This window comes from Pseudorasbora parva, chromosome 8 (genome assembly GCF_024679245.1).
Source record: "Pseudorasbora parva isolate DD20220531a chromosome 8, ASM2467924v1, whole genome shotgun sequence".
NCBI lineage: Eukaryota > Metazoa > Chordata > Actinopteri > Cypriniformes > Gobionidae > Pseudorasbora > Pseudorasbora parva.
The window spans coordinates 47,103,581-47,127,259 of record NC_090179.1 but is presented as its reverse complement, the minus strand read 5'-3'; the positions used below and the strand labels follow the sequence as shown (position 1 = coordinate 47,127,259).

The 23,679-nt window shown below is 42.1% G+C and overlaps 3 protein-coding genes across 4 annotated transcripts; 1 reads left to right on the top strand and 2 right to left on the bottom strand.

Moving 5' to 3' along the window:
- Nucleotides 1-6,322, bottom strand: tomt (transmembrane O-methyltransferase). Its single transcript, XM_067451911.1, has 4 exons — nucleotides 5,791-6,322; nucleotides 3,772-4,046; nucleotides 2,935-3,131; nucleotides 1-341 (listed from the first exon to the last, which is right to left on the bottom strand). The coding sequence occupies exons 2-4, from the start codon at nucleotides 4,031-4,033 to the stop codon at nucleotides 21-23; spliced, it is 780 nt and encodes a 259-aa protein (XP_067308012.1). The 5' UTR covers nucleotides 4,034-4,046; nucleotides 5,791-6,322; the 3' UTR covers nucleotides 1-20.
- A 1,415-nt stretch (nucleotides 6,323-7,737) lies between these two features.
- sfrp2l (secreted frizzled-related protein 2 like) lies at nucleotides 7,738-19,342 on the bottom strand. Of its 2 annotated transcripts, XM_067451909.1 has the most exons (4): nucleotides 19,213-19,342; nucleotides 10,667-11,145; nucleotides 8,509-8,589; nucleotides 7,738-8,135 (listed from the first exon to the last, which is right to left on the bottom strand). In XM_067451909.1, the coding sequence occupies exons 2-4, from the start codon at nucleotides 11,034-11,036 to the stop codon at nucleotides 7,834-7,836; spliced, it is 753 nt and encodes a 250-aa protein (XP_067308010.1). In that variant the 5' UTR covers nucleotides 11,037-11,145; nucleotides 19,213-19,342; the 3' UTR covers nucleotides 7,738-7,833. The 2 variants fall into 2 exon arrangements, with proteins under 2 accessions (XP_067308010.1, XP_067308009.1); XM_067451908.1 differs by lacking the exon at nucleotides 19,213-19,342 and having other exon boundaries at nucleotides 10,667-11,340.
- Nucleotides 19,343-20,374: 1,032 nt separating this feature from the next.
- LOC137085348 (sarcolipin) lies at nucleotides 20,375-20,927 on the top strand. The gene has a single exon (XM_067451910.1). The coding sequence runs from the start codon at nucleotides 20,450-20,452 to the stop codon at nucleotides 20,546-20,548; it is 99 nt and encodes a 32-aa protein (XP_067308011.1). The 5' UTR covers nucleotides 20,375-20,449; the 3' UTR covers nucleotides 20,549-20,927.
- Nucleotides 20,928-23,679: the final 2,752 nt, after the last annotated feature.

The window sequence follows — 23,679 nt, the reverse complement described above, 5'->3', positions numbered from 1 at the left end:
GTGAGAAGCACGGGAATGTTTTACTTTATCCCGAGGAAGGTGAGCTCCGCCATGCCGTCCCGGATGCCCCGGATGTATTCCAGCGTGGCGCGGTGAACTCTGACCTCGTACAGGCCGGAGCGGCGGGCGTGCCGCAGGAAGTTTGGCGCTCCGGGAAAGATGACATTATCGGCCAGGATGATGGAGCCTTCTCCCAAAAGGCCGCTTCCCTCCAAAAGCTGCAGATCTGGCAGATAGCATCGCTTCCAGTGATCCATGAACACAAAGTCCAGCCGCTCCACGCCGAAATCCTCACGCAAACGAGGGATCACTTCATCCGACGGACGCACAATCAGCTCCACCTGACGGAGACGGCAAACAAACCCTTCACACTCAATGCTCACATTAACTTCAGTGGTTCATTTGTACTTGTCTAGTAAATGTTTCTTAAAGGGTTAGTTCAACCAAAAATGAATATTATGTCATTAATGTCTCTCCCTCATGTGGTTGGACACCCGTCAGACCTTCGTTCATCTTCAGAACACAAATGAAGATATTTTAGTGTAAAGCTGAGAAAGGCTTCAGATAGGCCTCCATTGGCATTCAGTCCATTCCCACTCACAAGACCCATAAAGGCCCTAAACACATCGACACACAGCCCATCTCACTACAGCGGCTGCACAATCACTTTACAATGAGACGAGGATAGTTTTTGTGTGCAAAAAAAATCAAAATAACGACTTTATCCGCCGAGTTATTGTCTTCCGTGTCGGTCTCGCTCCTCCTCTTCTGTGTCATGAACGGCGGAGCTGCGTCATATTCGCACGCATGCGTCGAGTTCACGGCAATAACTCGGCCGATAAAGTCGTTATTTAGATTTCTTTGCGCACAAAAACTATTCTCGTCTCATTGTAAAGTGATTGTCCAGCCGCTGTAGTGAGATGGGCTGTGTGTCGATGTGTTTAGGGCCTTTATGGGTCTTGTGAGTGGGAATGGACTGAATGCCAATGGAGGCCTATCTGAAGCCTTTCTCAGCTTTACACTAAAATATCTTCATTTGTGTTCTGAAGATGAACGAAGGTCTGACGGGTGTCCAACCACATGAGGGGGTGTAATTAATGACATAATTTTCGGGTGAACTAAAATTTTAAAGTAAGAATTGTTCGATATTTTGACTAGAAACGACAAAAATACTAAGTAAGAAAAGCATTTTTTGCAGTGAAGCACATTGTTAAACTGTTAATCTGTTGATCCAAAGTGCTTTCCAGAGGTAAAATGAAAACATTAAAACAACCTTTAATGTCAAATACAGCCAAGCAAACTCAACAATCAATAAATACGGTTTTAAATAAGACTTAAAAACGGCAACTGAAGAAGCGGACCTCACGTAGAGTGAGAGACTATTCCAGAGTTTCAGACCTACCACTGAAAAAGGGCACTCGCCTCTCGTTTTAAAATTACAGCGAGGGACCCTTAAAGGGATAGTTCAGCCATAAATGAGCCTGTGGTGTGTATCTGCTGACCCCCAGAGCATCATAGGTGTGTGTGTTTCTTCAGGAGAACACTAATGAAGATCTTTAGCTCAACCGTTGCTCGTATAATGATGTCAATGGGGAACAATTTTAAAACATGCTTAGACAACACACACACAAACCCTGCTGCTCGTGACGACACACTGATGTCTTTAGACACGAACCGATCGGTTTCTGAGAGAAACACAACAGTATTTGTGTTTTTTTTTTACCTCATATCAGACGAATCTCATCTAGTGTTCCCATCCGCTATTACTGCCGTCTGGTGAGGTCAAACTGGTGCAATCATAGATATATATTATGTAGATGCCTCATACGACCGATCCGCACAGGCACTAATGAGGAATATATATATCTATGATCGGGCCGGTTTGACCTCATCAGACGGCAGTAATAGCGGATGGGAACACTAGATGAGATTCGCCTGATATGAGGTAAAAAAAAACACAAATACTGTTGTGTTTCTCTCAGAAACCGATCGGTTCGTGTCTTAAGATATCAGTGTGTCGTCACGAGCATGTGAGGTTTGTTTTGTTTTTTTACTTTCATAGAATTGTTCCCCATTCACATCATTATACGAGCAACGGTTGAGTTAAAAACCTTCATTTGTGTTCTCCTGAAGAAACAAACACACCTATGATGGCCTGGGGGTCAGCAGATCAACATCAGGCTCATTTATGGCCTCATCATAAATCCAGTAAAACAGTGAAATATTCCTCCTCTGTGTGAATATATAGTAAAGTGTGATTTATTCCTGTGATCAAAGCTGCATTTATCATCATTACACTGCCAAAAAATGCTCTTCTTACTCAGTAATCTTGTCTTGTTTCCAGTCTAAATATCTAACAATTGTTAAATCAAGATGCATTTACCAGATTTTCTTGTTTTGTTGAAAATAAAATCAAAATGAAGTGAGTTTTTACTTAAAACAGGCAAAATGATCTGCCAAATCTTATTTCTGATTGAAATCTTGAAATTATTTTTCTCACTTTAGATCTGTGTTTTATTGGTGAAGTAAGAGTGTTAAACTTTTTCCTCCTGCGTCCTATTCTTCCATTATCAAGAACGGCAGCGCAGCTGAAAGGTTCGTTTGAGTTGCGCCCTCTACTGTACATGCGTGAATTAGCATTTTTACCTCAGCCTGAGGTCTATTATTCTAATATTGGTTTGAAGAGATCTTTAGATTTGCACAAAAATAGAACTTTTTTGTAATAAAAAACAAAGATGATAAAAAGTAACGTACCGCATTACGTTTCTTAAAAGTAACTAAGTAACTAAATTAGTTACTTTTTAAGGGAGTAACGCAATATTGTAACGCATTACTTTTTAAAGTAACTTTCCCCAATGTCTGTCAAGTGTGGCTGTGCTGAATTCTGCTTTACAAATCAAGTTAAGAACGAAAAATACATGCAGACAAACTCACCATGTCTTCATCAAAGCCCGCCAGACGAATGATTTTCTCCGCCACTGTCGCGTTTCGCTCGTCCATCTCGATGGAGTAGATCCGAGCACCAATGGGCAGCGAGCGGGCGATGCGGACGGTGCTGTAGCCGCAGTGAGTGCCCAGTTCCAGCACAGTGATTGGACAGTGTTCCAGCAGCAGCCGGTCCAGAATCTTACCTGCAACAGCCAATCAGAACACGGCGAGTGAGCGCGACAGCCAATCAGAACAGGGCTAGTGAGCGCGACAGCCAATCAGAACACGGCGAGTGAGCACGACAGCCAATCAGAACAGGGCTAGTGAGCGCGACAGCCAATCAGAACAAGGCGAGTGAACGCGACAGCAAATCAGAACAGGGCGAGCGAGTGGGACAGCCAATCAGAACTAGGCGAGCGAGAGCGACTGTAACGGAGGCCAGTTAGTAGAAGTTGCTGTGCGAGTAAACCTCACTCCTCTGACCTCAAGAGATGCTCTAGCGACTGACGCTAGAGGTTGCAGCCTTTAGCCTCCTTGTTAGAGCGTCCGACTCTCATGCCGGCGGACAAGGTTCGAGTCCCGGTCCGAACAGTAGGGGTTACACGACAGCCAATCAGAACAGGGCTAGCGAGCTTGAGAGCCAATCAGAACAGGGCGAGCGAGCGGGACAGCCAATTAGTTCACGGTAAGCGAGTGCAACAGCCAATCAGAACACGGCGAGCCAGAGCGACAGCCAATCAGAAGGCCAGCTGGCAATTGACACCATTTCATGTACTGCATTGGCACTTAGCGAGTGTTAATTTTAGGCGCTGTGTGTGTGTGTGTGTGTGTGTGTGTGTGTACCCTTCTTGGGCCCGATGTTGCTGATGAACTCCACTTTGCTGCACCACTGGTCGAAGGTGTCCAGGATGCTCTGGGAGTCTCCGGGCGTGGCGTGGGTCAGGATGTACTGGAAGGCCCGTTCCTCTCGGCTCAGGCCCGTCAGGCAGTCGCGCACCCAGCGGGTCAGCACCGCGCGGTACAGCAGCACGAAGAAATAACGATAGCGGATGATCAGCGTGAGTAACAGAGGAAGAAGAGCCAGAGCGATCGCTGGAGAAACCATCTTCACTTCTGACCTGCAAACACAGACATGCTATACTGTCACTTCAACATTAGACGATCAGAGATACCATTCAGAACACCCTAGCAACACACAAACGCCCTAGTAACCACAAAGCAAACACAAACACCCTAGTAACTGCATAGCAACACACAAACACCCTAGTAACTGCATAGCAACACACAAACACTCAGAACACCCTTGCAACTGCATAGCAACACACAAACACTCAGAACACCCTAGCAACCACATAGCAACACACAAACACTCAGAACACCCTAGCAACCACATAGCAACACACAAACACTCCGAACACCCTAGCAACCACATAGTAACACACAAACACTCCGAACACCCTAGCAACCACATAGCAACACACAAACACTCAGAACACCCTAGCAACCACATAGCAACACACAAACACTCAGAACACCCTTGCAACTGCATAGCAACACACAAACACTCAGAACACCCTAGCAACCACATAGCAACACACAAACACTCAGAACACCCTAGCAACCACATAGCAACATACAAACACTCAGAACACCCTTGCAACTGCATAGCAACACACAAACACTCAGAACACCCTAGCAACCATATAGCAACACACAAACACTCAGAACACCCTTGCAACTGCATAGCAACACACAAACACTCAGAACACCCTAGCAACCATATAGCAACACACAAACACTCAGAACACCCTTGCAACTGCATAGCAACACACAAACACTCAGAACACCCTAGTAACCACATAGCTACAAACCTAAGTAACCGATAGCAACACACAAACACCCAGAACAGCCTAGCAACCACATAGCAACACACAAACACCCAGAACACCCTAGCAACCACATAGCAACACACAAACACCCAGAACACTCTAGCAATAGAAGAGCAACACACAAACACCCTAGTAACCGCATATCAACACAAACACTCAAAACACCCTAGTAACCACATAGCACACACAAACAACCTAACCTTCGGATGAGACGTTAAACCGAGGTCCTGACTCTCTGTGGTCATTAAAAATCCCAGGATGTCTTTCGGAAAAAGAGTAGGGGTGTAACCCCGGCATCCTGGCCAAATTTGCCCACTGGCCTCTGTCCATCATGGCCTCCTAATAATCCCCATAAACTGATTGGCTTCATCACTCGGTCTCCTCTCCACCAATCAGCTGGTGTGTGGTGAGCGTTCTGGCGCAAAATGGCTGCCGTCGCATCATCAGGTGGAGCTGCACATTGGTGGTGGTTGAGGAGATTCCCCCCTTCAATGTAAAGCGCTTTGAGTGCCTAGAAAAGCGCTATATAAATCGAACGCATTATTATTATTATTATTATAACAACCGTATAGCAACACACAAACACTCAGAACACCCTAGCAACCACATAGCAACACACAAACACTCAGAACACCCTAGCAACCACATAGCAACACACAAACACTCAGAACACCATAGCAACCACTATCAGCACTACAGTGAGAACTGCTCTACACAGCAAACACTTCACATCCAGCCTATGAAAACACTACATTAATAATTCAAACGCTTTTGTTTCGACGTGACAGAACACGCTGGCTTTCCAGAAGACATGAGCTGATCCCAGATCAGACAAACACAAACACACACACAGACACTCATTTACCAACACACACACACACACAATAAAACACACTCATTCACCAACACACACAATAAAACACAGACACTCATTCACCAACACACACAATAAAACATCTGATGATAACTTTACCAGATCCGGGACTCTCTCGACCGGCGAGACACACACTCTGAAGACAGAAAGAAGAGACCCTTGTGTGAGTACCACAGGTGTTCAGCAGCCAATCAGAGCCCTCCGTCTGAATAATGGATGGAGCGCCTCCTCTTACACCTGCAGCTCAGCCGGAGGGTCACGTGACCTGAGGTCATGACGTCACAGCACACATTTCACACGGAATAATGAAGCAGAAAGAAAACCACCAAAAGGTTCAATATTCTTTAATCGCACATAAAGCCTGTCAGTACAAAATACGCAGAACAGCATAAACTCAAAAGATGGGCAAAAGGAATGGCTTTAGAATAATACACGAGGAATAAAAGTATTATTAATAATAATAAAGAAATGACTTCGGCTTCCTTTGTATTGATTGTTTTTGTTGACATTATTTGTGTTGTTTATTTATTTTTTGTAATAGAATAAAATATAAAAAAATAGTGCGGTCAAAATGATTAATCACGACTAAGTGTATCTAACATAAAATTGTGTAAATATATATAGTGTGAGTGTGTGTGTGTGTGTGTATATACACACTCACCTAGAGGATTATTAGGAGCACACACTAATACTGTGTTTGACCCTTTCGCCTCCAGAACTGCCTTAATTCTCCGTGGCGTTGATCAACAAGCTGCTGACAGCATTCTTTAGAAATGTTGGCCCGTATTGATAGGAGAGCATCTTGCAGTTGATGGAGATTTGTGGGATACACATCCAGGGCACGAAGCTCCCGTTCCACCACATCCCAAAGATGCTCTATTGGGTTGAGATCTGGAGACTGTGGCGGCCATTTTAGTACAGTCAACTCATTGTCATGTTCAAGAAACCAATTTGAAATGATTGGAGCTTTGTGACATGGTGCATTATCCTGCTGGAAGTAGCCATCAGAGGATGGGGACATGGTGGTCATAAAGGGATGGACATGGTCAGAAACAATGCTCAGGTAGGCCGTGGCATTTAAACGCTGCCCAATTGGCACTAAGGGGCCTAAAGTGTGCCAAGAAAACATCCCCACACCATTACACCACCACCACCAGCCTGCACAGTGGGAACAAGGCATGATGGATCCATGTTCTCATTCTGTTTACGCCAAATTCTGACTCTACCATCTGAATGTCTCAACAGAAATCGAGACTCATCAGCCCAGGCAATATTTCTCCAGTCTTCTTCTGTCCAATTTTGGTGAGCTCGTGCAAATTGTCGCCTCTTTTTCCTATTTGTAGTGGAGATGAGTGGTCCCCGGTGGGGTCTTCTGCTGTTGTAGCCCATCCGCCTCAAGGTTGTGTGTGTTGTGGCTTCACAAATGCTTTGCTGCATACCTCGGTTGTAACGAGTCGTTATTTCAGTCAAAGTTGCTCTTCTATCAGCTTGAATCAGTCGGCCCATTCTCCTCTGACCTCGAGCATCAACAAGGCATTTTCTCCCACAGGACTGCTGCAGACTGGATGCTCTTCCCTTCTCACACCATTCTCTGTAAACCCTAGAAATGGTTGTGTGTGTAAATCCCAGTAACTGAGCAGATTGTGAAATACTCAGACCGGCCCGTCTGGCACCAACAACCATGCCACGCTCAAAACGGCTTAAATCACCTTTCTTTCCCATTCTGACATTCAGTTTTGAGTTCAGGAGATTGCCTTGACCAGGACCACACCCCTAAATGCACTGAAGAACTGCCATGTGATTGGCTGATTAGATAATTGCGTTAATGAGAAATTGAACAGGTGTTCCTAATAATCCTTTAGGTGAGTGGATATTACATATATATACAAAACTTAGATGTAATTAATCATGATTAACTGCAAATAACATTACAGTGTGTGAATATAGAGTGTGTGTGCCTCTCTCACAAACAAACACACACGCGCACGCACTCACACTTAAATGCGTACAAATATATACACATATTAACACTTTTATGACAAAAATTGGTTTGGAAAAGAGTAAAAAAGTCTGTAAAAATGAAACATTTCTGATGTTTTTGCATCTCATTCGTTCATGAATGTCCGTCCAGGGGTCGTGACCTCAGCAGTCTTGCCTCAGAAGCGTCCTGATGAACTTCTTCAGCTCCTTCTCGTCGCGGGGCCATCTGAGCAGTGCCGTGAGCTCCATGCGGCCGCTGTGGAGGAGGGCCAGGCCGATGTAGGAGCCCGAGAGCGGCCCTTCCAGAGCGGGGCAGCTGCAGTGGCGGCCCCGCGGCAGCCAGAGGGCGCTCTGACCCACCGCCGCCTCACGGTCCAGCCAGCGGAGAACACGACTGCGGCCCTGAGGGACCACACACACATCTGAGCCAATCCGGGACCAGGAGCCGATCCGAAGCCGGAACGCTGGGGGGGGAGAGGGCGAATTTAAACGGTTAGTTCACCCAAAAATGAAAATTCTGTCATTAATTCAGACTGATCTCATGAAAGATTCGTAAGCCAGTTTTGGCGTGCGATCAACACACATAATCGCGTTTTAGCGTATTTATCTAAACCTACCCATCACACACACACACACACACACACACACGCACACAGCCTGCTCATCACACACACACACACAAGTCCTTCACAAGCAGAGCAATTCATATTTTTAAATTTATATTTCTGCCGGAACAAATGCTTTAAGTTGGATGTGGACTAAGGTCCTATCGGTTAACATTAATAGCCATGTGAGTGCATTAGTTGGGTTATTCTGGACACTGCAGACGAGACTCACCGAATGGACTTTTGCAGAAGTTTTGCTGGATCTCTCGCTCTCCTCCTGACTGTGGATGGCAAGCCTCGCAGATCACAGAGCCTGAAGAAAAGAGCCACACACACCAAAAGATGAGCACAAACTGATCACAACTCTGCCATCAAATACTGGTAATGTACTGGTTCTGTTTCAGCCCGAGATTCAGTGGCGTAACTTTGTTTTAAAAAGTGGGTGGGACAGTCTCACGAAAACGCGTATAATGCACTGTAAACAATCTGGTTATGGAGTAATATTAAATAACTTCATGAACTTAACTATAGGGTTAGGATTAGGCTTAGAGTTCGTTTGATGTGATCTGTAAAAAAAAAACTTTAAAAAAGTTCCCTGGTTGCCATAAAATTTTGAGTTTATTGAAATTAAAATGTTGAGTTATTACAATTAACATTTTTGAGAATCTACAACCTTCTAATATTATTAAAAGATTTTGTAAGCATATTGGGTAAGTGTGTGTGTGTGTTTTATTTGTGATGACGCAGCCAAATCGTGCTAATTATGTGGTTCAGATCCAATAATACTTTGAGTTTCTATTCATTAAACCAATTTCCTTCATTGTATCAACTCAAATTATTATTTTCAATGAATTAAAATGTTAAGGTAACCAGGTTACTTACTGTTTAAGTTAAACCAACAATATTTTTTTACAGTGTCGTACGAGTGTGAAATCTTGATTTCACCGGAACGAATAGAAAGTCTCTGCGACGGCGTTAAGCGTTAGATTAAGCTGTCACACACACGCTTGTCTGTGACGTTTGCACATGCACGAGACACAAGACAAATCTGCACCATCGCCAGATCGCCTCTTTAACACATTCTGAAGCAGCGGGAACATGTATTATTTTGGCAATCAATTATTCTAAGTATTATTAATTTTAGTTACTAATTAATTCCATTACTAAAATCAAAGGAACTTATTTAATGGACCGAAGATAAAACTAACAATGATCGTTTGTATTTCTTAACTAACGTTAACAAAAAATAACACTTTCTGTCACAAATGTAGCTATTGCTCAATCTTAGTTAATGCGTTAAATAATCAGACCGCATCGTTACCTGCTGTTCGTTATAGCCTAATTCGTTTGCACTTTAATCTGTTTGAAAATGTTACTTTTATATATTCTTGGTGCATTTTATTATTGCATTTAAACATTTAGTTATTTTTGTTATTACAAAAAGAGTTCTTAAAGCGGTTACCGAGCAAACACAGCACGCTGTGGCAACGTCGGCAGTTAGTTACTTTATGTTGTGAGGACGTTGTGGTAAAGTTCAATTTTTCAAAATTTTGGCTAACGTTCCAGAAACGTTATGGGATCGTCCTCAAAAGACGTCGCGAGTTTATCCGACGGAGAATGTTGTAGCGATTTGGTCCACCGGTCTTCATAACTTTCGAGTAGGGCTGTGCGATATTAAAGAAAAATGCGATATGCAATATCTTGTTAAATAATGCGATATTCGATATGCGATGCGATATTGCTATAAGTGTGTAAAATCTATAAAAAAACGATTATTTAAAAACTGAGAATGAAACAATTTGTGTTTCACATTCTTGTGTTTCAAAAGAAAGCATCGCTACAACTTCTGAAAGTGACCAGCAGTTTTTTAGCAAACATTTATGTCACAAACCGTTCACGTTTCGGTGTGTGTGTGTGTGCGTGTGTCAGACAGCGCGAGACCGCAAGTTATTGTTTTTCCACAAATTATTGTGTTTAATAACTCTTTTTAACGTCAAGCAAGTCCCATAACTAGCAGTCGTGTGCCCAGTCTATTCTCTACTCTATCGTCGACCTAAAGCGTACACTTTAAACAATGTTGAAGTAGTCTATTAAAATCATTCAGATATTGCGTGCCGTTGCGATATGTATATTTGCGATATTTCGTTAATTTCGATATATTGCACAGCTCTACTTTCCAGAGAATTGCATTAATAATTTATAAATATTATCTAACGTATGCCATTTTGATTTATACGGGACATTTACTAAATTAATATATGTTGTCAACACTTTTTTTGCAACTTATTTTAATATCGTGATAATACCGTATACCGTGATAAAAGCTTCAGCAAATAATCGCAACATGAAAATTTGTTACCGGCACATGGTATAACGTGACTTGTTCAAACCTTTTGGCGCGTCGGTGCTTTCAGCCCGGTTGGCGTCTCTTTCTCCGGGAATGCAGAGTTCCGATCCGTCCGGAAACCGGCTGCAGTTGAACATCTCCGGCCACGGAAACCCGAACGCGCTCATGACGGGCAGACACGCGTCCCGCACCGCCTCACAGAGACTCCGGCACGGGCCAACCGAGGCCGCGACCTCCGGTAAACACACGGGCGCGAAGAGCGAGCAGAGGAAGCGCCGCGTGTCCCGGTGGCAGTGTTTACCGAGCAAAGGCATCCACGCGGCGGACTGCTGCTGCGCTTCCCTCGCGCTGTCGTGACCGAGCAGGTTGGGCACGCGCATCTCTCCGTAGCCGATACCGGAGCACAAACCCATCGTGCTCGGAACCGGTTTACACACCGAGCGCACCGCGCCGATCTCCGCCGACGCGACGACGTCAGACACGGGGAGACTTTCATCAGGATCATCAGCTGCTCTGGACGGACTGGAAACCAGCAGCACAAACACACACACAGAATTAATATTAAACATCATAGAGACGCGCGTGCAAACTCACTTACGTGTGTGTGTGTGTGTGTGTGTGGCGTCTCCACATCCTGTGAATCAAACGCATCAGGTCTTTATTACCGGCAGTAAAACACTTGAGAGGCCCGTGTGAAGCGTTGGTCTCTGGGAATCTTCTTTAGTTCAGGCTTTTAAAAACACACCACTAGAAAGTGCCCTGTGCTTGATAAATTTATGAATTACTAAAATCTTGGTCCTCAATGGTCCCAATCCAATATGCAAACGTTAAAAAATGCTGGGTTGTTTTAACCCAATGTTGGGTCAAATATGGACTAACCCAGCAAAGTAATTGGCTTGTTTTAACCCAGCGATTTGGGTTAAATATTTGCTTAAGACATCTCAATAATAAAAAATAATAAAATAATATAACACACACACACACGTCATTGTTTTCCAGATTTTTACTATTTTTAATTAGTGCCGTAAATTTGATTAATTGCAATAGTATGTATAGATATATCGTTTAATTAAAGGACCAATGTACACACATACAAAAATTCTGAGTACAAAACAACCCAATGTTGGGTCAAATATGGACTAACCCAGCAGTTGGGTTGGTCTTGAGTAAAAATGTAACCCAACCGCAGGATTAAAACAACCCAATTGCTGGGTTAGTCCATATTTGACCTAACATTGGGTTAAAACAACCCAGCCTTTTTTAGAGTGTATATATTGCAATTAATCAAATTGACGGCACTAATTAAAAATAATAAAAATCCGGAAAACAATGACGTGTCAAACAGAAAATGATTGTTTTCTTGTGATGATAGTGATATTCATTCTCCAGCTTCATTTCTGAAGTGGCTGTTCCTCACGATGGCCACAAGATGGACACATTCAACATACAATGAAAGCAGAGGTTAAATCAGTCAAACCGAAATAAAATGATTATGGCGGATCCTAATAAATAAAGTAAAATAAAATATAACGGAGTAGCGCATAAAGAACGGCTGGATGTGTGTCAAACACATTGTATGGAGTGTGTACACTCTAAAAAACTCTGAGTAAAACATTGGGTTAAAACAACCCAATTGCTGGGTTAGTCCATATTTGACCCAACATTGGGTTAAAACAACCCAATTGCTGGGTTAGTCCATATTTGACCCAACATTGGGTTAAAACAACCCATAATTTTTTAGAGTGCAGATAGTGAAAGTGTTTGTGTGCTGTAAACTCTGTACAGTCAAAAATACACAATCCAGTCCCAGCGACTCTGGCTTGAGATACGCATCCAGAGATAAACACGTCTATTTGCATATATACAATGCTCCGGGAATATCGCGGGTCCGACGTGCAGTGTGAAAGGGGCTTTAGTAATGATTTTCGGACCTCTGTGTGAAAGGTCTCCTTCTGTGTGAGCGCAACCACGTCCCGGGATTGATTACCGAGCTGAACCCGGGTCGGGGCTCTAGTAACATTGCGGGGTTCGACCCGGGACGAGCGCTGTGTGAACAAAAGCCGAAACTAATGCCGCAGCGTGTGCGTAGTTATCGTGCGACTCCTAGAGCTCGTGTTTTCAATAACACAACCCTGCAGTGCCAGAAGAGCTCGTCGGTGTTTTAAACGCAGAGAGTGTTCGTCTACAAAAGAAACTAAAATTAAACAAGCAGAAATGAGCGCAAACTGGACACAAGTCGAGACCACGGAGCTCCTTACTATCCGCGCTGAAGCTGAGATCGCTCGCCGTTATACGTCACATCCGGATGTCACGTGTCAACTCGACCCGGGACCGTTACGGGTTGTGTGTGAAAGCGCACATATTACGGTATTTCGCTGGCAGTGTGAATGGACCAAATCTAGCGGCCCGGGAACAAATGCCGCGTCACATGATCCGTGTATTTGCCGGAATCGCAGTGTGAAAGGGGCTTATATTTAACCCACAAACACAATCCGCATCTGATATCGAGCTTCCCAAAGCCTGTCAGCCTTTACTGAGAACGAGCGGCGGGGGTTTCTGGATACATGTGGTAGGAACACACACGACTAAATGTGTGGCTTTATAAAGGAGTGTGTGACTTTAATGATCAGAGATTTCCTCCACTTCTGAAGTCATAGGTTTTGACATACCTAGCATTCAAATTTTCACTTTAGAGGGCGTCATGTCCTAATTTTTTTAAACTACGATTATTCCGATAGCACGCGAAGGCAGCATTATACTCAAATAATACGGGGTGGAATCGTAAAAGACATCCGGTCTCGGATCCTCCTCCAATCAAACGCCCCGCTGACAAAAGAAGCTCCTCCATCTTCATGTATGCAATGTCGTTTAGCAGGCACACATTAATATGTTCAAACATGCAGAACATTGCCCAAAGCATCACACTGCCTTTCGGCTCGCCTTCTTCCCATAGTGCATCCTGGGGCCGTGTGTTCCTCAGGTAAACTGAGCTGCTCTGTGTATTCTGACAGCTTTCTATCAGAACCAGCATTAACTTCTGGAGCAGTTTGAGCTCCAGTAGCTCGTCTGTTTGATCGGACCCCACGGGCCAGCCTTCGCTCCCCACGTGCATCAATGAGCCTTGGCCGCCCATGACCCTGTGGCCGGTTCTCCACTGGTCCTTCCTTGGAGCACTTTTGATAGATACTGACCACTGCAGACCGGGAACAGCCCACAAGAGCTGCAGTTTGGAGATGCTCTGACCCAGTCGTCTAGCCGTCACAATCTGGCCAAACTCGCTCAAATCCTTACGCTTGCCCATTTCTCCTGCTTCACACACATCAACTCTGAGGACGAAATGTTCACTTGCTGCCTAATATATCCCACCCACTAACAGATGACATCACAGCTTCAAATGTGTACACTATAATCCAAAATGTTGGAATAAATAAGAGCCTACACAAACATCTGAAGCAGCACAACTATATTAATACCCATATCCCTCAGTGGGGTGACGTTCTGTCTCGCTGCCAGCGGATCTCCGGCATGTGTTGATTATTCTGGCAAATCCTCGTGTAAAAACCGCCAGGCTTTTAAATAGAGCTCGTCTCTCGAGACTCCCGTGGAACAGCGATAGCAGAAGATCATAGCGGTATTTATAGTCGGACACCAGAGACATTGAGTGAGATCAAACACTAGCAACACCCTGCCGAATGTACAACAACTAAACCGACCGGGTCTAGAGTTCAGAGGTCATCTTTAATACTTCAATAAACTGCCCGATTCTGACCATCATGATTATGGAAATTATCCTTGAGCTAATCTTGAATGAGAATAACCGGACTGGCTCCTGAATCCGACATCAATCTGATTATGTAACGAGAGACCCGGATTAATGTCACCTTTAATGGAGATCTATTTGTGGATCTGCTCGGTTTCAGGAAAGTTGGCATCGCTGGATCTTCCAGAACTAATCGTTGTTTGCGTCCGATCCAACTTCTACAGTTACATGTTTCCCAACTCATTGCTCATTGGTCGAGCAAACACCTAGCTCCGCCTTCAAACTCACATGATTGGTCGAGTCAGAAGTTGCTAAACGCGTAGGGAATTTTACTATAATTACTCCATACACACTCACCTAAAGGATCATTAGGAACACCTGTTCAATTTCTCATTAATGCCATTATCTAATCAGCCAATCACATGGCAGTTCTTCAGGGCATTAGGGGTGTGGTCCTGGTCAAGACAATCTCCTGAACTCCAAACTGAATGTCAGAATGGGAAAGAAAGGTGATTTAAGCCGTTTTGAGCGTGGCATGGTTGTTGGTGCCAGACGGGCCGGTCTGAGTATTTCACAATCTGCTCAGTTACTGGGATTTACACACACAACCATTTCTAGGGTTTACAGAGAATGGTGTGAAAAGGGAAGAGCATCCAGTCTGCAGCAGTCCTGTGGGAGAAAATGCCTTGTTGATGCTCGAGGTCAGAGGAGAGTGGGCCGACTGATTCAAGCTGATAGAAGAGCAACTTTGACTGAAATAACCACTCGTTACAACCGAGGTATGCAGCAAAGCATTTGTGAAAGACATTCAGTGAGATCAAACACCCTGCCAACTGTACTAACACTAAACAGACCGGGTCTAAAGTTCAGTGGTCATCTTTAATAAACTGCCCGATTCTGACCATCATGATAATAGAAATGATGGACGATCAATCCATGACCTGATCTTGAATTAGAATCACTGGATTGGCTCACCATGAGTGATTATGTAACGAGAGACCTGGATTAAAGGGTAAGTTCAGCCAAAAATGAAATGTCTGTCATTAACTCCTCTCCCTAATGTCGCTCCACACCCGTAAGACCTCCGTTCATCTTCACACACAGTTTAAGATATTTTATATTTAGTCCGAGAGCGTATGCAAGTGTATGCACACTATACTGTCCATGTCCAGAAAGGGAATAAAAACATCATCACAGTAGTCCATATGAGACATCAGTGGGTTAATTAGAGTCTCTTGAAGCATCCAAAATACATTTGGGTCCAAAAATAACAAAAACTACGACTTTATTCAGCATTGGCTTCTCTTCTGGGTTTGTGTTCAATCCTCTAAAAAAGATTCAAACGGTTATGAATCAGTGAATCGATTCATGATTCAGATCGCGAGTCAAACTGCTGAAATCACGAGACATTGGCGATCTGAATCAATTCGCTGATCGTCTTACGGATGTGGAACGACATTAGGGGGAGGAGTTAAAGACAGAAGTTTCATTCTTTGGGTGAACTAACGCTTTAATGTAGATGAATCTATTTGTGGATCCGCTCGGTTTCAGGAAAGTTGGCCTCGCTGGATCTTCCAGAACTAATTGTAGCTTGCGTCCAATCCAACTGCTAGTTACGTTTCCCAATTCATTGCTCATTGGTCGAGCAAACACCTAGCCCCGCCTTCAAACTCACATGATTGGTTGAGTCAATAGTTTAGTAATTTGCAGAGAATAAGTTGTGGAGTTCCACAAGGCTCGGTGTTGGGACCCAAGTTATTTTTGCTCTATATTAATGAGATTTGTAAGGTGTCTGATGTACTCAATTATATCTTGTTTGCTGACGATACCAGTGTTTTTTGCTCAGGTCCAAATCTGGAAGAGTTGGTAATGGTAGTGGAGAGAGAACTGTACAAACTAAAGAGTTGGTTCGATTCAAATAAATTATCTTTAAATTTATCTAAAACAAAATTCATGGTATTTAGTAATAAAATTATAGAAAATGATATTAAACTTAAAATTGATAATAATATATTAGAAAGAGTTAATTACATTAAGTTTTTAGGAGTGATTATAGATCATAAAATGGCATGGACATATCATATACAAAATGTTCAAAAGAAAATATCAAAAACAATTGCAATTTTATATAAATTGCAATATATTTTGAATAAAAGTGCATTATATATATTGTACAGTACTCTCATCACTCCATATTTAACATATGGAATAGAAATCTGGGGAAATACATATACATCTAGAACTACTCCAGTTTTTCTATTACAAAAAAAAGCCATAAGAATAATCACACATTCTCCATATAATACCCCAACAAATTCTTTGTTTACTGAGCTGAAAACATTAAAATTCTATGATATGGTAGATTTGTATACTACTATATTGGTGTTTAAGGCAAGGCAACACTTACTCCCACAGTCCTTGCAAGCTATGTTTAATTTGAGAGACAGTAATTATGCTCTTAGAGGGACATATGTGTTTGATATACCATATTGTAGAACCAATTTAAGAAGAAACTGCCCATCATATAAAGGTGTTCAGGTGTGGAATAGCTTCCCTGATGAATTAAAAAAGGCTAATTCATTAATACAGTTTAAAATAATTTATAAAGGACTAGTTATGAAAAAATATAACAAATGATGATGGCAATGATGACTGACGGTAGTGGTAATGGAAATGATAATGGTAATAATAATAATAGTAATAATAATAATAATAAATATGAAAAATATAATAATAACGATGTATGTTCTTCCAAACACACATTGAGAATATCTTATATTTGATGTATTAAATTAATGTCAATTAGTGCAGCTTGTGTGGAGTTAAGGGTAGGCATAATAAACTTTAGCTTCAGCCTACACCTTTGGTCAATAAGAGTGTAAACTTTATTTTATTTTTTATTTTGTTTAAAAAAAATGTAATTTAATAAAAATGTATTTATTTTATGGTTATGTATGTGTGCATGCATATGCAGTATTGTATGTATGTACCCATATGACTAGTGCTATTTTGTGTAAAATGATTGCAACTGGAATTTTGATTGTTGACCAAAAAGAACTAAATAAAAAAAAAAAAAAAAAAAAAAAAAATAGTTGCTTAACGCGTCACGGTGTTTTAGGGAATTTTATGCCGCGTTCCAAGCATCCCCGTAACCCGTGTTTTTCCAACTTTCTACCTGTAAAAGTGCACCGGAACGCCCGTTAAACTCGTGACTTTCCACCCGTGAACTCGTACTATATCGTTCTACATCTTAGTTACGAGTTCTGACCAAGCGTCACCTCCCGCGATCTCTCATGAAGCCGATACGGATGTAGTGTAAACTGCAGTTCCTCATCTGGCCACTAGAGCGGCTCCAGAAGGAGCAGAATCTCATTGAGCCTCATGTTAAAATTCCCAACTTTACAGCAAAAAAACACATGTTTACAGTCTGGTTTAAATTGTGGTTTTGGTCTATATGACTAATTTTGCCCTTCATGACGACTGTGAGGGGGTGATTTTTATTTATTTATAACTCATTCGTTTACGTTATATAAAGCCTTAAAGTTCTGCATAATTAAGGGCGTGGTTACTTCGAGTGACATGTGGATAGCCATTTATCTGCCGTCTATAGTCATTGCATCACCTAAGCCCCGCCCACATCCCGCCCCTTTGCCCATTTTCTGTTATCCGGGAGTGACACGTGATGACTCGCTCACAAGATGGCGGCCAGCTCGTCTCTACTCTACGCTTCAGAACGGCTTATCAGAATCCGTCACGGACACTACGGCCATATTTATTTACGGTCTATGGTTCTGACGTCACATATCCCGTGAAACAACAATGGCCGCCCCTACGGATGCATGTTTATGGGAGCCGTACATTAAAAACCAAATCGTTTATTCAAATAGGGTATTGCTGTCACGTTATTTATCTGCAAATGTTAAGCATTATCAGCAGGATTCGAACCCGAGTCTCCGGCGTGGGAGGCGGCCTCAGACTCACGAAGATTCACGAAAGTCCAAAACGTTTGGGGATGAATTCCATCGTATGATGTATGTGCGTAATTTCCCACGATTTAAAATTATGTTCAATTTGAAATAAAAATAATTTACACAGCTTTAAAAACGGCATAAAATCAAATTTTACAATTCGTATTTTTATATTATACTGTAATATTTACTATAAATGATTTATCTGTGCACTTCATTAATTTTAAAATTTTTATTTACCCTTATAATCTTTAATCAAATACATTAATATGGCTATCACGCTCCGTCTCGTTTCGCCGCCTCTCAGACGCCGGTCGCTTCAAATCTGCCTCCATTTGTTAGCAACGCCCAACTTCCAACGATCCAATCAAATCACGAAGTACGAAAACAAGCCCCGCCCTACATTTTTTTCTAATTTCAGAGGCCGTTTCACTCGGGTATACATCACAATAAGGAGAAAAAGACGATCTCACCTTCCGTTTAATGCCGACTTTAAATCGAAGCACTAAAATTATTAAATGGAAATAAATACAACTAAAACACAAATAAATATAAATAAATTCAACCTAAATAGCAATATAAAAAAATCGAGAAAAGCACATTTCATTTTAAAATTATCATAAATTATAAAATAAAATGAATTACAATCATTTAAGTTATACTCAAAGGGAGGGTGAGGGTTAACAGAACAGAGTGATGAGTGTTGGAGACGACAATTAAATGGAAATAAAAACAACAAAAACACAAATAAATATCAATAAATTCAACCTAAATAGCAATATAAAAAATATAATTAGAAAAGCACATTTAATTTTAAAATGATCATACATTATGAATATAAAATACTAATAATATAAATACCCATGACGTCACTGAGCGCTGGTCCAATCCGCTTCGGTCCGGTGTTGCCGCTTTAAGAGCCCGCCGGACTCGCGGAGGCTTTAATCCGCAGACCCGAACACTGCGCAGGTAAGACTCACCTGAAGCGAGCATGTGTGTGTGTGTGTGTGTTTGTGACGTATGAGGACCCAGATGTGTATAATGCCATGGGTATGACACAGGTATTACAGGAGAGGGTGAAATATGAGGACATTACCCATGGCCCCACTTTTCAAAAGGCTTATAAATCACACAGGAGGAGTTTTTATGAGAAAGTAAAAATGCAGAATGTGTGTGTGTGTGTGTGATGGGTAGGTTTAGGGGCAGGATAGTAAATACGGTTTGTACAGTATAAAAACCATTACGCCTGTGGAATGTCCCCATGTCACAAAAACAAACGTGTGTGTGTGTGTGTGTGTGTTTAGTTTTACTCTGAGGAGAACATTTCTTATCATATTATTTTGGAATTTGGGATTCATTTAAGTGTCAGAAAAGACATTTATAATGTTGCAAAGATGTAAATAAATGCTGTTCTTTTGGAATAAATGAGACTTTACTATATTCACACACAGAGAACAGATGATTTACACTGAGGGAATATTACACACACACACACCTCGAGCTTTTGAACATCACCGTACATGTTTTAAAAACAAACGAAAATGCTGTTTTATTTTCTATAATTTATTATAATGATTTGTATACAAAAGCGATAGGAGTCTATGATCGCGAAAATAATATAGAGTGTGTGTGTGTGTGTGTGTGTGTGTGTGTGTGTGTGTGTGAGTGAGTGAGTGAGAGATAGAGTGTGTGAGTGATTGAGAGAGATAGAGTGTGTGTGTGTGTGTGAGAGAGAGTGAGAAATAGATAGAGTGTGTGAGTGATTGAGAGAGAGATAGAGAGTGTGTGAGCGAGTGTGTGTGTGTGTGTGTGTGTGTGTGACTCACAGCAGTTAAACAGATGATAGATTTGTGTTTGAAATGTGGCAAGACTTGGATGGATGAACAGACAGATGGACGGCAAGATTATATTCATAATGACCAACATACTGATCATTATTCCACCTCTTTCTCTCTCTCACACACGCACGCGCACGCGCACGCGCACGCGCACGCGCACACACACACACACACACACACACACACACACACACACACACACACACACACACACACACACACACACACACACACACAGCTGTTGTCTCTGAAGGGCTCAGATGGACCGATCCGCACAGGAGCTGTTCCTGAACTTTATGGTTGTGTTGATCACAGTCCTGCTCATGTGGCTACTGGTCAAACAATATCAGGACTCATGAAGAGCTCCTCCTCATCCTCCTCTTCCTCTCCTCCTCATCCTCATCCTCCTCTTCCTGACGGTCCGCTGATCACGAGCTCCAGTGATGTTTCTGCAGGACGTCCATCATCTGCTCATCTGGATGATTAATTAGAGTAACTCACAGCCGAAAGACTAGCAATGTATTGTTTTAATAAACAGCTCATTGATGATGCAGTCGTGTGTGTGTGTGTTTTTAGTGTGTGTGAGTGAGGGTGAGTGTGTTTAGAGTAAGTGAGTATGTGTGTGTTTAGTGTTAGTGAGTGAGTGTGTGTGTTTTTAGTGTGTGTGAGTGAGGGTGAGTGTGTTTAGAGTAAGTGAGTATGTGTGTGTTTAGTGTTAGTGAGTGTGTGTGTGTGTGTTTTTAGTGTGTGTGAGTGAGGGTGAGTGTGTTTAGAGTAAGTGAGTATGTGTGTGTTTAGTGTTAGTGAGTGAGTATGTGTGTGTTTAGTGTGTGTGAGTGAGGGTGTGTGTTTTTAGAGTAAGTGAGTATGTGTGTGTTTAGTGTTAGTGAGTGAGTGTGTGTGTTTTTAGTGTGTGTGAGTGAGGGTGAGTGTGTTTAGAGTAAGTGAGTTTGTGTGTGTTTAGTGTTAGTGAGTGAGTGTGTGTGTTTTTAGTGTGTGTGAGTGAGGGTGAGTGTGTTTAGAGTAAGTGAGTATGTGTGTGTTTAGTGTTAGTGAGTGAGTGTGTGTGTTTTTAGTGTGTGTGAGTGAGGGTGAGTGTGTTTAGAGTAAGTGAGTATGTGTGTGTTTAGTGTTAGTGAGTGTGTGTGTGTGTGTTTTTAGTGTGTGTGAGTGAGGGTGAGTGTGTTTAGAGTAAGTGAGTATGTGTGTGTTTAGTGTTAGTGAGTGAGTATGTGTGTGTTTAGTGTGTGTGAGTGAGGGTGTGTGTTTTTAGAGTAAGTGAGTATGTGTGTGTTTAGTGTTAGTGAGTGAGTGTGTGTGTTTTTAGTGTGTGTGAGTGAGGGTGAGTGTGTTTAGAGTAAGTGAGTATGTGTGTGTTTAGTGTTAGTGAGTGAGTGTGTGTGTTTTTAGTGTGTGTGAGTGAGGGTGAGTGTGTTTAGAGTAAGTGAGTATGTGTGTGTTTAGTGTTAGTGAGTGAGTGTGTGTGTTTTTAGTGTGTGTGAGTGAGGGTGAGTGTGTTTAGAGTAAGTGAGTATGTGTGTGTTTAGTGTTAGTGAGTGAGTATGTGTGTGTTTAGTGTGTGTGAGTGAGGGTGAGTGTGTTTAGAGTAAGTGAGTATGTGTGTGTTTAGTGTTAGTGAGTGAGTGTGTGTGTTTTTAGTGTGTGTGAGTGAGGGTGAGTGTGTTTAGAGTAAGTGAGTATGTGTGTGTTTAGTGTTAGTGAGTGTGTGTGTTTTTAGTGTGTGTGAGTGAGGGTGAGTGTGTTTAGAGTAAGTGAGTATCTGTGTGTTTGTGTTAGTGAGTGTGTGTGTGTGTGTGTTTTTAGTGTGTGTGAGTGAGGGTGAGTGTGTTTAGAGTAAGTGAGTATGTGTGTGTTTAGTGTTAGTGAGTGTGTGTGTGTGTTTTTAGTGTGTGTGAATGAGGGTGAGTGTGTTTAGAGTAAGTGAGTATGTGTGTGTTTAGTGTTAGTGAGTGTGTGTGTGTGTTTTTAGTGTGTGTGAGTGAGGGTGTGTGTTTTTAGAGTAAGTGAGTATGTGTGTGTTTAGTGTTAGTGAGTGTGTGTGTGTGTTTTTAGTGTGTGTGAGTGAGGGTGAGTGTGTTTAGAGTAAGTGAGTATGTGTGTGTTTAGTGTTAGTGAGTGAGTGTGTGTGTTTTTAGTGTGTGTGAGTGAGGGTGAGTGTGTTTAGAGTAAGTGAGTATGTGTGTGTTTAGTGTTAGTGAGTGAGTATGTGTGTTTTTAGTGTGTGTGAGTGAGGGTGTGTGTTTTTAGAGTAAGTGAGTTTGTGTGTGTTTAGTGTTAGTGAGTGTGTGTGTGTTTTTAGTGTGTGTGAGTGAGGGTGAGTGTGTTTAGAGTAAGTGAGTATGTGTGTGTTTAGTGTTAGTGAGTGAGTATGTGTGTGTTTAGTGTGTGTGAGTGAGGGTGAGTGTGTTTAGAGTAAGTGAGTATGTGTGTGTTTAGTGTTAGTGAGTGAGTGTGTGTGTTTTTAGTGTGTGTGAGTGAGGGTGAGTGTGTTTAGAGTAAGTGAGTATGTGTGTGTTTAGTGTTAGTGAGTGAGTGAGTGTGTGTGTTTTTAGTGTGTGTGAGTGAGGGTGAGTGTGTTTAGAGTAAGTGAGTTTGTGTGTGTTTAGTGTTAGTGAGTGTGTGTGTGTTTTTAGTGTGTGTGAGTGAGGGTGAGTGTGTTTAGAGTAAGTGAGTATGTGTGTGTTTAGTGTTAGTGAGTGAGTATGTGTGTGTTTAGTGTGTGTGAGTGAGGGTGTGTGTTTTTAGAGTAAGTGAGTATGTGTGTGTTTAGTGTTAGTGAGTGTGTGTGTGTGTTTTTAGTGTGTGTGAGTGAGGGTGAGTGTGTTTAGAGTAAGTGAGTATGTGTGTGTTTAGTGTTAGTGAGTGAGTGTGTGTGTTTTTAGTGTGTGTGAGTGAGGGTGAGTGTGTTTAGAGTAAGTGAGTATGTGTGTGTTTAGTGTTAGTGAGTGAGTGAGTGTGTGTGTTTTTAGTGTGTGTGAGTGAGGGTGAGTGTGTTTAGAGTAAGTGAGTTTGTGTGTGTTTAGTGTTAGTGAGTGTGTGTGTGTTTTTAGTGTGTGTGAGTGAGGGTGAGTGTGTTTAGAGTAAGTGAGTATGTGTGTGTTTAGTGTTAGTGAGTTTGTGTGTTTAGAGTGAGTGCGTGAGAGTGAGTATGTTTAGTGTGAGTGTGTGTTTAGAGTGAGAGTGTGTATGAGAGTGTTTTGTGTGTGAGTGAGGGAGTGTGTGTGAGAGAGAGAGTGTGAGTGTAAGTGAGTGTGTGTTTAGAGTGAGTGTTTAGAGTGTGAGTGTGTGTGTGAGAGAGTGAATGTGTAAAGTGAGTGTGTGTATTTAGAGTGAGAGTGTTTAGAGTGTGAGTGTAAGTGAGTGTGTAAAGTGAGTGTGTGTTTAGAGTGAGAGTGTGAGTGTGTGTGAGAGAGAGTGAGTGTAAGTGAGTGTGTGTGTTTAGAGTGAGAGTGTGTGTAAAGTGAGAGTG